At 41.1% G+C, this 17,441-nt stretch overlaps 1 protein-coding gene across 3 annotated transcripts in view; it reads right to left on the reverse strand.

Moving 5' to 3' along the window:
* Window positions 1-17,441, reverse strand: part of MEGF10 (multiple EGF like domains 10) — a 380,133-nt gene that overhangs the window by 14,271 nt on the left and 348,421 nt on the right. For all 3 annotated transcript variants that reach the window (XM_008014293.3, XM_008014292.3, XM_073010716.1), the window contains 9 exons: window positions 17,036-17,182; window positions 15,703-15,837; window positions 15,028-15,156; window positions 11,908-12,036; window positions 9,625-9,753; window positions 7,058-7,186; window positions 4,494-4,730; window positions 2,495-2,622; window positions 959-1,082 (listed from right to left, as the gene is read on the reverse strand). In XM_008014293.3, coding sequence (XP_008012484.1) covers window positions 959-1,082; window positions 2,495-2,622; window positions 4,494-4,730; window positions 7,058-7,186; window positions 9,625-9,753; window positions 11,908-12,036; window positions 15,028-15,156; window positions 15,703-15,837; window positions 17,036-17,182 — 1,287 coding nt within the window. The remainder of the gene's footprint in view (window positions 1-958; window positions 1,083-2,494; window positions 2,623-4,493; window positions 4,731-7,057; window positions 7,187-9,624; window positions 9,754-11,907; window positions 12,037-15,027; window positions 15,157-15,702; window positions 15,838-17,035; window positions 17,183-17,441) is intronic.

Consider the following 17,441-nt stretch of genomic DNA (forward strand, 5'->3'; position numbering starts at 1 on the left):
AATATGGTAAATATAAATAGATATAGCCCCTATCAACAGAAGTTCTTTGGGGTTCTCAAGAAATTTTAAGAGTGTAAAGGAGTCCTGATTTCAAAAAGTTGAATCATTGATCCACCACTGTATTCCTATTGGTATCTCTGTTTCCTCACCTGAAAGGGAAGGGGATCTCAAGTACGGATACCCTATATCAAAGGAGAACAAAGAGGAACGCACATCTGGGAGCCAAGCTGACAGGATGCAATACTAGCTCTGACATTTAATAGGCGATGAGGCACTGTGCAAGTAATTCGTTATGACTCAGTTTCTCAACTGTAACATGGAGATGGTGATAACAATAGTACCTACCTATTAGAGTACTTGTGAGAATTAAGTTAATAGGCATAGAGCTAGAATGTAAGCTATGAGCAGGTAGAGATCCCAATTTCTTTCTTTTTTATTTTTTTTGAGACAGAATCTCGCTCTGTCTCCCAGGCTGGCGTGCAGTGGCGTGATCTCAGCTCACTGCAAGCTCCGCCTCCTGGGTTCACACCATTCTCCCGCCTCAGCCTCCCGAGTAGCTGGGACTACAGGCGTCTGTCACCACGCCCGGCTAATTTTTTGTATTTTTAGTAGAGACGGGGTTTCACTGTGTTAGCCAGGATGGTCTCAATCTCCTGACCTCGTGATCCGCCCATCTCGGCCTCCCAAAGTGCTGGGATTACAGGCATGAGGCACCAGGCCCGGTCCCCAATTTCTTTTGATCAATTCCTGGAACACAGTAGGAACTCAATAAATGTTTGTTGAATAGATAAAGCCCTTAGGACAGTAGTTAGCCCTGTACAGGTGTTAGGCATAATTCTGTAAATGTGCTTTTTGATACAAGTTTTCAGTAGAACACCTTGGCACAGACAGAGATTTATGACTGTTTCAGGGACTCATAGGTCAAGGTGTGCTGGGGACGTGCACTGGGAGAACTCACCAAGCTCGTTGAGGTAGCCACCATGTTTCCAGTCAGCTGGCAATGTCCCAGTGCAGTCCCCCACAGGGCCTCTCTTCCCAGGGTTCACATTTTTAAGATTCACAAACAGTTGATTGTTTTTTGACTGTTAAAAATATAAACAATGAAAGATTAAAAACAAAATACAATGTGGCACAGCACAGCATTATGGACCTGGGGAAAAGTCCAGGGTACATATTGAGGACCGGTCCTTAGAGGGGGCTAAGCTCAGGGGCCGAGGTGACTGCTTGTAACCTGGTGGGACTTGGAAGCCGGCAGGAGTTCATGTCCTTCAGTCTCAGCTATTCCCTCCACCACCTCAAGATCTTCATTTCACTCTGTCATCCTGTGCCAATTAGACCTTATCTGTATTTATACACATGTAACTTTGAATTGAAAAAAAAAAAAAGAATTCTTGGTCTAAGCCCTCCCATCAAAAATTGTGTTTGTGTGAGTCACAGGTGACTCTTAGCAGTTATCCTAGGCATAAACATGAGGATAAGATTATCTGCTTTGCCCCCTTCCCTGAATTTGTATGAGAACAAATAAATTGATGAATGTGAAAGTCTCTGGAGAATGTGGAGTAGTATTTAACCATGAGGCACTATAATTAAAATCTATAGCTGCAATAATTAAATTACAACTGGATTAATTTAATTAACTTGATTTTTTTTCTCTAACAGAGCACTGGAATTAGACAACGGAGATTAGAAATATAATTTGGGTATGATTGGAAGAAAGAAATGTTTGAGATTTCAGAGCATTGTGGGGAAGACCCAGGGATGACTTGGGTGCTATTAGAGGAACAGCTCTGGGTTCCAGAAAGCTCTGTTTCCAACCTCTCTGTGACTCACTTTCCTCATCTGTAAAATCGGCATAATAATCGCTCGATTTATAGGTTTGGTGTGAAGATTAAATGAGTTTATATTTTTTAAGTGATTAGAAATGTTTGGCACATAATATTAGGTTGTTGCTATGTGACCATTGTTGACTTACAAAAATAGCAATTTCATGTGGTTCAACCCAAATCAGTGCATATTACTGCTGTTGTTACTAAAGCGCAGTTGGCCAGGAAAGGGTACCAGAGAATGGGCAGTCAGAAGAGATGCACTTGGAGATTTTGCCCACGGCTGATGCTGCTATAGGTCTTTATGTTTTTGTTAATGTCATTATGAGTTATTATTTTAAAATCTCATGTAAAATTAGAAACATTTTTCTAAAGCAGTGTAATGGAAACAGTAGATTGTAGAGACAGAGAGACTTTGACTCACACAGCAGCTGCCACACTCATTATTGGGCAGCTACGTCTGCAAGTAACTTAAACTCCCCGCTACTCAGGTTTTCATCAGGAAACTTGAGATTCCCAAGGCACACCCAGAGGACTGTTTAGAGGAATAAATTAGATAATGCATGTAAAGTACCTAGAACAGCCTCTGGTAAACAGTGACCCTCAATACATTCTGGTTCCCTTCCTCTCTCCCCGGCCCACTTTCAAAGACTGGAGCCAATTCCTCTCACCTTCGTGACGGTCATCCTATCCCTGTTGTTGACGTGAGGGGATGTGGCACACTGGGTGAGCGTGTGGTAGCTGGGATTGGTAAAGTAGTGGCTATTAGCGTTTCCACCATTGCTGTGAGGAAGGGTTCCTGCAAGAAGGAAGGAAACTGTTAAGGCAGCAGGCTCCCATAAATGTGTGTGAAAAAAGGGAATCAAAATAACAGAACAGGCCGGGCGCCGTGGCTCACGCCTGTAATCCCAGCACTTTGGGAGGCCAAGGCGGACAGATGACGAGGTCAAGAGACCGAGACCATCCTGGCTAACACAGTGAAACCCCATCTCTACTAAAAAAACGAAAACAAATTAGCCGGGCATGGTGGCGGGCGCCTGAAGTCCCAGCTACTTGGGAGGCTGAGGCAAGAGAATCGCTTGAACCCTGGAGGCGGAGGTTACAGTGAGCTGAGATCGCACCACTGCACTCCAGCCTGGCGACAGACCAAGACTCGTCTCCAAATAAATAAATAAATAAATAAATAAATAAATAACAGAACAAATGTCTAGACTGCTTCCATATCACAAGTTGGGCAGAATCTCCTCCTGCCCAGCCTACTCGGCAAAGCTTCTAGAAGCAACAGGCCTCTGCCTTCCTAAGTGCCTCCTTGGAAAAGTATGAAAGCTTGTGAACAAATGTGAAACTGAAAAAAACAATCCTTTAAGATCCATAGGAGTGGCTAACTAGTCCTAAATTTAAAATACAGTCAAGCACGCCTTTGCTGACTAAGTGTCACACCTGTATTCTGAGTTCCCGGAAAACCCAGCCCTTTATCTTTGGGTCTTTCAGAGCTCAGCTGAACCAACCAATCAGAGCTTACCTGCCTTGCTAATCAGGGCTCAGCTTTATCAAACGATCAGGGTTCAGCTGTATCAACCAACCAGAACTCAGTTACACTGACCAATTAGAATTAAACCAGTTTCAATCCTTCACTTGCATAAAAGGGCCTGATTGGAAGCTGGGTGGGGACTTTTGCTATAAAACCCAAGCTTTCCCTTTGTTCTCTGAACTGCACCTTCATTTTACACTGGCTGCAACTCCTGGGTTCGCAGACTGTTCACTGGAATAAAATCTCTTTCCTCCAAATTCCTTTTCAGAGAACTTTTGTTCACAGTATCCACCAACAACTGCTCTTTGCTTTGGGGCTTGTAGAGCTGGGAAGGCATCATTTGAAGCTACTCTGCAACTTTCCTTTTTTTAAACACTTGAGTTCTTGACACAATAATTCTGCACTGAAAATGCACTACTATGTAAATCAGCTACTTCTCATATTTCCACAGAATTTTGTAGTTTTAAACATGTAACCAACCAGAAAGCCTTCAATGATCACCCAAAAAGTAATAAAGATTTTAAGCTTTTAAATTCCTCCATGTAAGTGGTTGCTTCCACTGATGATTGATTATAATTTTTTTTTCTTTTATGAGGCATTGTGACAGAACAGAAAACATCAAGAATTTTCTTAAAGGGCTGCCTTGGTTCTTGCTAATACGAAAAAGCTGTTTCTCATATAACTTGGTTCCCTCCGGTTAATGATTCGGGTAGGCCTAAGGAGAGGCTGGGAAGCATATAGAAAGTACCCCATTCAGAGACAGGAAAACTGGTCCAGCTCCATAATCTGATCCATGACCTTGGTAAATTCATCATCCTCTCTTCCTCCCCACCCCCCTCACATATGACAAAAGCTTGAGGCTGGATACAAAGCTCCTTATGGATTGAAATTCCGTAAATCTAAAGCACAAACACCACAATGAGCTCAATTTTAAAACCCTCATGGCAAACCACAGAATGACAATTTACTATTGTTGAAATAAAAAACTCATCTCTAGCAATGTATACCTTTTCCACAGAATTATCTCAATGAGAATTGACAGAAACAATGGACTGCACAGCCAAACACCCAGTTTTAAGGAAACAGGGTGAAATTTAACTTTTCAAGAAGCAAAATGCCTCTCCTGCCTCTGCTCTTACCTGAAATGGTATAATCTGCATTGATGACCCTCATAGCAGGGGTGTAGGTAACTGCTGGCATGCTTGATTCCTTTCCCTTCTGCTTGTGTCTATAAATAATGAACAATGCCAGTAGGAAGAGAACAACTAGGACAAGAATGATGATGCCCGCAATGGCCCCGATCTGGTAGGAATCAGCAGGGAGAGCAGTACTGGTTCGGCTTAAGCTATTCAGATTTCCAACTATGATAACACCAGCTAGAAAAAGAAAAGAGAGACTTGAGAAGGGATGACAATGTGCTGGATAAATGTTTGATCTCCACTTACAAAAACCTCCTTCTGTGCTAATGCCTCCATATTTTCAGTTCATAAAACATTAATTTGGAAACAGAGCAGGAAGAAAAAGCAAACATTCCTCATTGTCAGATGTTGTCAGCCTATCCATGCCCAGAGAAAGGCTGCTGTAAGCCTCAAAAAGAGACAGAAGCTGGGCACAGTGATGCGTGCCCAGAGTTCCAGCTACTCAGGAGGCTGAGGTGGGAAAACTGATCTAGCCTAGCAGTTAGAGACCAGCCTGGCCAACAGAGCAAGACCCTGTCTCTAAAAAAATGTAAAGAAACAAACAGGATTTTCTAAACCCAAAGAGATTCAACAGTAGGGTTTGAGAGCTTCTTATATATTTCTGATTAAATACTTAGACTGGCAATTAATTTGGGGTAACAATTTATCTAATTTTTATTTTGCTTCATTATTCAATAATAAATAAAGTTTATGCAGAGTTAAATGCTAAATGTCCCAACTGCTTAACCAAATTTTCTGTCCATCCTTAGCATTTCTAAGAGTAATCTTCCTTCTAAGCAAGCATAACACCATTATAAATCTAGTCTAAGAACAGGATCTGCCTTTTGCTAATTACAATGGGTCTTTTACCTCAGAAGATATCGTTCTGTTGAAAGTTATTTTCCATGACAGAAAGATTTGTCCTGATAATACCTGATAGCATTATCCTAATACCTTACTCATTAAATTCAAAATTCGGCATTACATAGTTCTTCCTTATGGTCCATCAAGTGAGGACGCTAAAGGCATGGGTTGAGAGTCAAGAAATCTGGCAACTAAAAAAATTGACCTAGATATTCTGAACTTTCCCTTAAGCTTTCAGGCTGCAGTTTTATCATCTATAAATGAGAAAAGAGGCCTCCATGTCACTGTTTCCAGCTCACATAAACGTTCCTATGATTTTATGATTCTAAATGCTGGAGGACCTTCTTACAAAACAATATGACCTGAAACACAGACCACCAAGGACAATGTAGTGAGATTACAGCGTATTTGTAATTATGATGTGATCATGAAAGATTGCATTCTATTGTTATGACAGTCAAATGTAAATCATAAGCATGTAAAAGTTATTTTACCAAAAAAATTAAATGTTGTAAATATTTACATGGTCCGCAGTTTAAGATGACACTATCTACAACAGTGTATCAATTTTCTAAAGGCTTTTATAGCCCATCTGCTTATTGCCTACCAGGGAGTACCACAGGTAGTAAGAGCTGTGGCTGTCTGCAGGGCACGCTTCAGAACCATCAGAAGCACTTTCTCAAAGTCCCCAACCCCAGAATCAGAATTTCCCAAATGGGACTGTGTACATGACAACTATTCCCAGGTTGTTATGACACACTCCTCAATTAAAAACCAGGGGCACAAGTTTTACAAAAAGTTAAACATATGCCTACCATATAACCCAGTTATTCTACTCCTAGGTATTTACCCAAGAGAAATGAAAGCACACGTCCGTGCAAAAACTTGATTCACTCTTGTTCATAGCGGCTTTATCGGTAATAGCCCCAAACTGGAAGCAATCCACGTGTCCATCAGCACATGAATAGGGAAATAAATTATAGTATATCCATACAATGGAACACTATTCAGCAATGAAAAGAACTGAACTGTTGATATGTGCTACAACATGGTTCCATTTCAAAATAATTATGCTGAGTAAACAAAGCCAGACCCAAAAAAGTACAATATGATTTCATTTATATAAAATTCTAGAAAATGAAAACTAATCTATACTGACAGAAAAGACATGAGTGATTACCTGGGGCATAAGGGGTGGTAGAAGTAGGGAGGCGCATGAGGAAACACATGGTGATGGATATTTCATTTATTATGGTGACGGTTTCACAGGTATATAGATAGTCCAAATTTTATTAAATTGTACACATTAAATAGGTTTTGGTGTGTGTGTATCAATTACACCTCAATAAAGCTGAAAAGAAATTATAGACCCAGTAGGAAGTTCACGAGTTTTGGAATAACAAAAATCTGGCACAAAAGCTATGACATATTCTAGATATTAGCTATGTGACCTTGGGAAAATTACTCGGCCTCTCTAAGCTTTTGTTTCCTTATCCGCAGGAGAGCAACAATAAGGCATTCATCTGGAAATTAAATAAGTAACCAATTATGCCATTTAGAGTTGTGGTGAAGATTATGCTGGATAACACAAGTGAAAATACTTCACATAGACAGGTACATGCTGCTCACACAGTACTACAAACATTTGTTAGTATCTTTACCTTGATCACATCTCGCTCCCTTCCATCCGGGGCTGCAGTAACAGGTTCCGGTGATGTGGTCGCAGGTGGAGTTGTTCAGACAGTCACATATCTGGCGACAGCCATAACCATATGTTCCTGCAGGGCACTCTAGAGAAGGAAAGTCAAATGTAGCTTTCCAGCCTTGGGAATTTGGAGCAAGGCTGTCTCTGACTGCAAGCCCTGCACATCTAGAGCAAAATCCTTTCAGGGGATTCCTATTGAGGCTGACTTGTACCCCCAAGAGTGTCCCAGAACTGGACAGCATTCCCGGAATCATGGTGGCACTCACAGTCCAGACTGCACACGGCTAGAGCCAGGGCTGCTCAACATTAGAGCTCCTGACACTTTCAGCTGCTACATACCCACCTCTATGATGCGTGTATGGAGAGTCTGTGGAATTCCCATGGAACAGATGAAGATAATCACTAAGGGCAATTTGAGACAAGTCTACCAGGCAAAACTGTGGGCTGAAAGGGGCCTAGACTGAAGAGCATAAACTAAAGATGCTTTCTTGAGAACACATATATTTTACTGTAGGCTCAGGGATCTTCATAAACACACATTCTCAATTGAATTAGCCAGGAATAGGAGAAGAGGCAGACAACAAGTTTTGTTAATTTTCTAGGTAAGAACTTCATTTGCTATGGAGTGGTTCAAACTCTGGATTTTGTTGAAGTCTCGAAGACAAAAATAATGGGATTCTTACAATGTGGTCGTAATAAGAGTTAGGCATGAATTTCAAAGGATAGTGTAAGCATGTTAAATCTAAAAATCTTCCTGACAAAATATTGTTGTTTTTCATAAAGTTAACAGCAGGGGGCAATGTGCTAGTATTATTAGAATTCTCTGTCAAACACAGGGTTTCTGTTTACAAATAAGCATTGGGAGAAGTCTCCAAAAATAGGGACACTTTAATTTGCTGTTGAGAGTAATCACGGAAGCACTTAAGAGGTTTTCTTATTTAATAAGACCTTAACCAGTCATCTGGCATTCAAGTAAAATTTTGAGCCTATTCTGGTTTCCATGAATATGTTTAGACATTTATACACAGACATACAATATTTATATGCACAAAAGAGGTGTGCATGCAACTGTGTCACTCAGTCAGGATCCGTTTCATGACTCAATGAAACAGTGATGCAAAACTAAAATTGGGCTGCCTCTGTCTTGAGCTGATTCCTGGATGTCACTTTTGTATATTTGCTAGAAAGAGGATATGCAAAAATACCCTAGGGTTTAGCACATAAGATTGAGGCAACCAGGTTCAAAGTGGCTCTGTGAGGCGCCAGTGGAGTGGAGTGGGGAGGGATGCTTTATTTCCAGAGTCCTGCTATCCTGATCAACCTTTCCAGGCCACACTGCTCCTATGGCCATAATCTTGGCAGATCCTTCCCAAGAGTACAACCTCTGCTAAACAGGAATTGTTCTTCACCTTTTCCTGCCTAAAAGGTTTTATCATAAGAAAGTGGGTCCGATACAGCTCTAAGCCCTTATTTATTGTGAATACTGAATGAAAGTCATAGAGGAAAGGAATAATAAACTAATTTGCAATATTCAATTTTCTTAAGACTAATTTTTTTTTTTTTTTTTTTGAGACGGAGTCTCACACTGTCGCCCCGGCTGCTATGCAGTGGTGTGATCTCAGCTCGCTGCAACCTCCGCCTCCCGTGTTCAAGTGATTCTCCTGTCTCAGCCTCCTGAGTAGCTAGGATTGCAGGTGACTGCCACCATGTCCAGCTAGTTTTTTGTATTTTTAGTAGAGACGGGGTTTCACTATGTTGGCCAGGCTCTTCTCGAACTCTTGACCTCGTGGTCCACCCGTCTCGGCCTCCCTAAGTGCTGGGATTACAGGCGTGAACCACTGCGCCCGGCCAAGACTAATGTTCTTATAACTCCGTGAGTGGATGCATAGATAGTGGGATGGAAATAAAAAATAAGGAGGAGTAATTCCAACAGCATATTCCCCCTAGTGGGACTTAAAAAAATTTTTAAGGCAGTATGTTGTCTTGAAGGTTGTTAAGACTAAGATGAGAAGTTGTTAATGGGAACAGTATAAAAGTACTATCTAGAGAAGGTTGTTGAAAGGGTGGCAATGTTTGCATGGATTTGTTGCCTCACCAGCAACAGGGGTTGGCCCTGGGCCACCAGCCGTCCTCCCCATCGAATGTACTGTCCTCCAATGTGAGACCCGGGTCCCGCCTCTGCCATGAAGAAAGCTCGACTGGCTCTTTTAAAGCTCTGAGCAGCCACATTCCAAAAATAAGAAAGAGAGGAAGGGAGAGCCCGAAAGAACAGAATGGAAAACTTGAATTCTGTCTTCATTCTTGTAGTCGCACCTCCTCCACCCAGAGCACTGAGTAACCAGCAATGATCCCAAGGAGGCCTGACCTCTGGGAGGGGAAGTCAGTCATGCTGAGAAGTAACCAGCCATCAGCTCAAACAACCTAAGAGTGGTGAATTCTGCCTTAATATTTCCCGGCATCTAGGAAATGTGATCCTAGAGGGAAAAAACATACCACCCAGTGATGCCACACTCTCATACTTACTCTGCTCACAGTGCCGTCCCATAAATCCAGTGCGGCAAGTACACTGCCCGGAGATGTGGTCGCAGTCAGCTCCGTTTTGACATTGGCATATCAGTGCACAGTCTTTTCCATAAAACCCTAGAGGACATCCTGTGGGAAGAGGGAGGACAGCAGGAGTCAAGAGGCTGCTGAAGAGAAACACTTGGAGGCTCGTGCCTCCAACATATTTGTGTTTAAACTTGAATGACGCTGAGCCATCAGAGAATACAGTGAATAGTACATCTCAGCTTGCCACAAGAGCTTCTTTGAAGTTCCAAGACAGGGCTCTTGCAAGGAGGTTGTAATTCATAAGCAGGAGGCAGAAGAGTTTCATTCCTGTCAGTGTAACCATCACTGGTACCCTTGGAGGCAAGACTAGTGCCTTCTAAAAAAACATCCCTTCGATCCTGGACATTTCCTTTCATTCTTTCGCATTTCTACTAGAATCCTAGACTCAAATTCCAATGGACTGAGGTGGGTACTTTATATTAAAATTATCTGTATGCTTTTACTTGTAGCACAGAACATCTCTCTATTGTTGCTACTAGCCTTGTCCACTGTATCTGTTATTAACTTAGATAATATCAACTTCCCTGAAGAGGTGTACTAGAATGCTTACCTTAAAAAACAATTATGCTTCACAGGTACTTTGTAAAAAGCAATAAGCCTTCACACTGCTGCATAATTTTCAATGCTGAGACCGGTGACTCTCTTGAGCTAAAGACACCCACAAATTCTGTTGGCTTACATGGGCTGGCAGCTGCCCTGCAAGAGTGTCTTAAGGATCTCTGGTGTGATGAAAGATTCAATGCAGGCTGATTCAATGGTTGTTTCCAAATATTACATATGCTTTTCATTTTCTCATTTTCTTATGGAACTTTCAAGAAGCAGAGGCAGTGCCCAGATGACAGTACGCACTGATGACCCCCTGCTGTCATGCATTTATTTAGCACCTACTCTGTGCCAGATTCTTTTCATGCATTCTCTTGTTTAATCTTTACAGCAGGCCAGAAATGCAGGGATGGATATTCCCATCCTGTAGACAGGAACTAAGCCCCAAGTACCCTAAGTCACACAGCTGGCAACTGGCAGGGCCATGATTCAAACGCAGGGAGGTCTGGCTCCGGACCCCATGTTGCTCCCACTATATCATGCTACTTGCACTTGAAAAAGGGTTCACTGTTTGAAGCACGTTCTAATTTTAGAATTATAAATAATATCTTACAAGTACCTTTCTCTAAGAAGTTAAACAATATTTATAGATATACGAGCTCTGAAGAATACGGTTGGGCCAATCACCTTCCTTGCCAATTATCCTTTTCAAAGCTTGGTTCAAGGTCTACATTCTCTTCTAGAAAGTTTCTAAAGACTTTTTCAGCCTATTCTTTAATTATGTATTCTAATTAGTATTAAATAAGAATTGCTCAATTTCAGACCCATCTTTCCTCCTCAGCTTGTTGCTATTATTTTAAAATATATGCTATTATTAGTACTTAATCATAACACATGCCTTCCTGTCTTGTCTCCTTTATTCAACCGAAGGTAAGAAGGCAGAGAATAATCTTCCTTCCCCAGTGATGCTCAGCTTTGGAGTAAGTACTTTGCACATTATATCCTATCATGCTAAAAGCCTTATGGAAGAAAAAATGGTTAGGATGCTATGAAATACAAAATGGGGAAAAGAACTAGAGCAGCGGCTCTCAAAGCATGGTCCCAGGCTGGCATTACTACCAGTTGATAAAAATGGCAATTCTCAGGTGCCAGTCCAGACCCACTGCTCCGGCTCTCTGGGATGGGACCAGCTTCTGTGTTTGTTGTGTACTCCAGGTGATTCCGAAGCTTGCTAGAGTATAAAACCCATGGAACTCCACCTTTTCCAGGAGCACACATTAAATCAGGCAGTGAGGCTTGTTGTCTTCACTACCTTTCTAATCTTTATATCCTAACTTTTGTGCTGTTAGAATAAAGAATTGAGAATTTGATCCATATAAATATGGTTTGGTTAAAGGAGAGAAGAGAAATAACCTGCGCACCATCACACAGCATTGCTCCACCTCAGTGTCCTGATAGAACCTAGAGAGAATACTTGGAATGTAGTAGCTCTTAATCACTTAGAGAAATTTAGATGTCTACAGGTCGTTAGGAGAGGGAAGTACTCCAACCTCAGGGACCTTTTTTGAGCTCCAGTCACGCATGAGGAGGGTGAGGCTGTTTCCTCCTTGGACGAGGCTCCCCTTGGTGAGCCTCAGAAGGCTTGTCACTTACTCTGAGTGCAGTAGAGCCCTGTCCAGCCAGGAGTGCATTTACATTCCCCATCGTAGGCGCTGCAGAAAGCTCCATTGTGGCAGTTGCAGGTGTGGATGCAGTTTGGGCCCCAGTGGGCAGGTGGACATGCTGAAATTACAGGTGTGGAGAAGTCCATCAGAGCTCTGAGGCCAATACCAAGTAGGGAGAATTCCATCCACCCCTACACATCTCCCTGCATGTGAGAGGTTAGCAGTGTACATTAGGACTAAGAAAGCACGCTGCTCTAAATTCTGCACTAAATCCCAGATGGCCATGCCGACTTCAACAATGACTGTCATTACTGACATATGTATCCATTTACAACTGCAGAGTGAGGTGGCTGGGGCAAAAATCACCTCAAGTTTACAGATTCAGTTATTAAACAAACACACATTCAACACCTATTATGTACCCAACACTCTTCCAGGCACAAGGAAGATAGCAGAGGATAAGACAAAGTCCAAACCGTCCTCTGGAAGCTTATATTTTGGTAGGGGAGGCAGGCAAACCAACCAACCAACCAACCAACCAAGTGAAAAATCAATGGTGGTAAGTATTATGGAAAAAAACATAAAGAGGACAAGGAAGACAATAATTTTGGGAGCTAGTCCTCTGAGGAAGGCCTCTGTGAGGAGAGGACATTTGAGCAGAGATAAGGTGTGGAAAATGACTTGACTCAAGAGAGGTTAAAGGACCGAAGGCCATGTAGCTCATGTTCACAATTTCTAAATCCTGTACTCTTCAGTCTACTCTAGAGTTGCCACTTTAGGCTCCTTTTAAATATTGAGGTTCCCAGCGGTATGTAAAAATTGGTTTCCTTGTAAAAACTCTTAACTGGAAGATGCAGAAAATTATACAATTAAATCATTAGGGGTCACTGCCAACTGAAGAGACATCAGAAAGTCAGAAAAAGTATCTGTGAAATAATAACATGAGATCAGGGGGTAAAATAATTTCATTGACAAAAAATACTTTTTATTCGTATTAATACTTCAGGAACATAATAGCATAAAAGGAGGACTGCCTGTAATTTCTACATGGCTACCCCGTAGGGAATATGGACCAATAAAGACAATCAGTAATACATATGAAGTAACTTTATAAATGAAAAAAAATTCTTCCATAATTGTGTGCACTGTTTTTGTCCAAGAGCAAGGGGAAAATACTAGCTGACACTTGAGGTCTCGAGTGAGCATTAGAACAAATTTTCTAAGTACAACACTCTCATTTTACAGTTGAAGAATCTGAGGCCACAAAAGGTTAATAGTGACTCATACAAGGTCTCACAGATTAATAACAATATTTGCTATTTGTTAGACAAATACAGCTTCCCTCTTTTAAAGCCACAGGGAGACTCGGTGAAAACTATTGAAGTGTCTAACCCATCTGATGCTCAGGGAAGCACTCTTTACCTAAAGCAACCTATTCCTTAGATGATATTTAATCAGCTTTTGTAAACCCATTTGTGTTCACGATATAGTTTTCTGAAGTAACCCACTGCCATTAGGTTTTTCTCCCTATATTTGTTATGATCAGAGAACGGGAATAAGCATTACTCAACTTTATATTCCCAAAAGGTAAATGTAGAGATAGTGCTTTAAAAAATCATTTTCCCAAAGACACTTGCCCCTTTAAATGTACCCCTTTGAGTTTTCAAAGTCTGTGTTTTCACTGTGAAGGACTTTGCTCTCTTTAGACAGGCTCACAATCAGCCAAGAAGAAATATGAAGATGGTTCCATAGAGTCCATAAGGGAATCAATGAAATCAATGATCCCCAGGAGAAGCAAAGGCTTTTGCCAAATAAATCAGCTTCCTGTGGAGTGATTATGGGGGCAGGCTACACTATAGTCTCCATTCATAGTTGTGTTTCTATTTTTGTTCCTTTCAGCACATTCCTCCTCCAAATGAGGAAGGGACGAATTTCCAAAATAAAGACTGCTTTTCAAAGGAGCAATATAAATCAATCATTTTATGACAATGATATTGGACCTTTTACTCTTCCCAAACCCTGTTTTGCAGTATCTATTTATCAATCTGTCCATATGCCCAGCTATCCGTCACAGCCCTTGCAACACATGTAGATTTAAACAGACTGATTTCTTCTGAAGTGATGCCCCCAGAATGCAGTGAAATCACATCGCATAACACTTCCTTCACCAAAGAGCTACACTTCTGAGATTTATTAGCTCTGTTCCCTTATTCCTAAAAAATGAGGTACAGCCTGGACTACTTACGGAAAAAAATTAACATTCAGAAAAAATCTTCCAGTAAAAAACATATTGCTCATCAATTAGTATTTGCAGGTTGCCTGTAACTGTGAAGTTTGAATTAAATTATCAATAAAGCACCATGTAAAATGACTGCACACAGTAATTCTTTGATTTCTCTTATGTGCATGATGGGGGAATTCAATATAAACTGAGAGTGTTTCATAAAATTTATAATGAATGAAACCAGATTGCCCCATACATATGCTATTCCTTGGTCAAAAGTTGAGTACTTTTAGACATTGCCCTGACCTTTTCAAAACATCCATGAATGACTTATAGTCAATGTCATTTTTTTCATGACATGGGTGCTCTAAGAGTCATCTATATAGTCCCTTATAGGGTCACACAATTCCTGTCTGAAATCCAATGGTGTGGAAGGCACTTGGGTGATGCCAAGATGAAGGTAAGCATATTAGGTGGGCAGTTCACTCGGGTTCCCAATAGGTTTCTAAGGCTCACATCATTTAATTCCATTTTTTCTTTCTCTGTAATTAACTCTCCAGATAAACACAAAATGAAGAGATAAACTTCTAAATACGGCTGTTTTGCTTTATTTCAATGGATGATGAATCACTGAAAAGTGGATACGCAAAATGTTACATATTTAGGTTCTTTCCAAGACATTATTTGGATTAAACATAGGACCACTGCATAGAGGTCTTAATGGGGAAAAAAAGAATTAAAAAAAAAGAATTTAAAGTAGACTGTGTCTTTTAATTAGTCATATATTCTTTCTTGATTATATAAAAACACTCATACTTCAATCCTAAAGAATCTGAAAACAAACAAATAAGAACACTTGATTAATTGTTCTCAAACAAGACTTACGTTGAGAGCAGTCACTGCCGATCCAACCGGGATAACACTGACAAGATCTGTCAATGGGGTTACAGGTTCCGTTGTTGGTGCAGGTACAAATGCCTGCACAGTTTTTCCCAAATCTGCCACTGGGACACACTGTGAATAAGCTATAGGTCAGTAAGTCACAATCACAACCCCTCTCACAGAACCCTAGAATCTTAGCACAGGAAATGACTTTAAAGGTCACAGGCCCAGCTGCTCATTGGTAGCTATCTCTGTTCAACAGTATCCCTCATCTTGAATGGGCTCATTTTTACAAATCCATGAAGCCAAAGATTCTCATTACGGCATCACAAACCAGGGGACATCATTGCACTTCTAGAAATCTGACTTCACGACTTCTTGTTCTGGGAGTCAAAAATCCTTTCTCATATTGATTGTTTATGGGACGATGTGTCCAGCTAAAACTGAAGAGTAGCACAACTCAGGGAATAAAAACGTTTTGCTGGAGTGGCAAGCCAGTTTTTCCAAAGCTCAAAGTCCTATCTGAGAAGCTGCAGACACAGCACAGCAGAAGACATTCCCAGCAGACAGCTGAAAACATGGCCTTCAGGAAGGCCAAGGGAGGCCTGAGGACAGGGCGTGCTCAGCTCCAGGGCGTGCTCATCACCAGCCAGCTGTCCGGGATGCTTCGTGCCTTACCTTCGTTGCAGAGGGCACCTGTGAAGCCAGGCAAGCAGTCACACAGGCCGGTGATGTGGTGGCAGGGCCCGCTGCTATGAACACACTGTGGGCACGTCTGGCTGCAGCGATGCCCATAAAAACCAGGGGAGCAGACTGAAAATAGAAGGGAAATCAGCAGTTATCCTTCCGAGATGCGTCTCTCTCGCATTCCAGATTGGGATCTAGTCAAAGTTTTAGAGGTTAAAAAGCAAAACCTTAAAAAAAAGTAAGAACGATACGGAGAATTTTCCAAGTAGAAAACAAGAACAACGAAGGAACAAAGGAACTCTTTAATAAGGAAAAGAAGTCACTAAACTCTGAGTTTCTTGTGAGCAAGCAAATGTCTTAATCTTCTTTATTTTCCCACTTAAGGCCCCAATTAGCTTAAGGTTTGGCATAAAGCAGGGGCTCCAGGAATTTTCATTGAATAAAGAGATCAAAAAATTGTAATACTAATAAGTCTCAAATAAGCACTCTCAAACTATTTATTGATCCTTTATTCTTTAAGAGTTATTACTGGCAATAAAAATAGATCGACAGTCAAAATTTGAAGGTTTTTCCTCCTCAAAATGGTCCAGGTTAATGACTATAATCGAAAAGTGATGAAGCAAAATGCTGTATACTTAAGTTGTTGCCAATATATTATTCAGTTTTAAATATAGGATAACTGCATAGAATTCTTATGGGGGAAAAGGCAATTTTAAAAATTAGAATAGTGTAACTTATAATTAGTCACATATTCTTTTTTGATTGCATTCACTAAAAGATTAAGTAAAATCTTATGGATCCTTCTCTAACTCAGAAGTCTTAAGGACCAATGTCAACAGTCTCCTTTTTCAACTTTGCAATTCCATTTTCCCCATAGCACTGATTTTAAGACTACTAGCAGGATGAATGATTTGCCTCAAGGTTTGGCTGATGTTGACGTCTGGTAATTGAGGTAAGGCCAATGCCAAATTGCTGAATAAAATATTTACAGGTCAATGAATTTCTAGAACACCATTTGCAAGCTTTCAGGAAGGATGAAGAAATATATCCTGATGGTTGTGCCAATGAGGCAATGAAGTAATTATTGGGAAGAAATGGTTAAATCCCCATCTGTTAGGTTAGTTCTGAAGGCTGGAAAGAATGAAGCTCTTGGGGAAGTGCTCTCAACACAGTTCTGCAAAGGACAAGTGAACCATTACACTCTCTTTTGCCTTCAAGTGCAACAGGACATCACTATAAACTGAGAGGTAGGACAGAGATCATTATTCTGTACATGGTGCCCAGGGAAGGGAAGGTGGAAATTACTGCCTAATGAGACACTTACTCCTCTGACAAGTGGTGCCACGGAAGCCTGGTGCACACTCGCAGATGCCATCGTCAGGGGAGCACGAAGCCCCATTTTTACAGTAGCAGGGCAGGGAGCAGTTGGGGCCCCAGCGTCCCTCAGCACACACGCTGTCACAGTGGACACCTATAATAATGCACATGGGGCAAGGCTGAGTGAGAGGCAGTGTGGAACTTCCACAGACACTAATTCAAAGATGAGGACTAAGCTCACAGTACTAAACCTGAGGATCACGAGCAGCAATGAATGGCGAGTTATCACCTTACACACATCAGTACACAGTATCATCATAACATTAAAATAATACCCAGAACAATTTTCTATGGAGTCACGAAGAAGGAATAGCACACTTTTGTTATATTGATTTTTATTCTTCAGGAGGAGG

The sequence above is a fragment of the Chlorocebus sabaeus genome, chromosome 23 (assembly GCF_047675955.1).
Source record: "Chlorocebus sabaeus isolate Y175 chromosome 23, mChlSab1.0.hap1, whole genome shotgun sequence".
Classification (NCBI taxonomy): domain Eukaryota; kingdom Metazoa; phylum Chordata; class Mammalia; order Primates; family Cercopithecidae; genus Chlorocebus; species Chlorocebus sabaeus.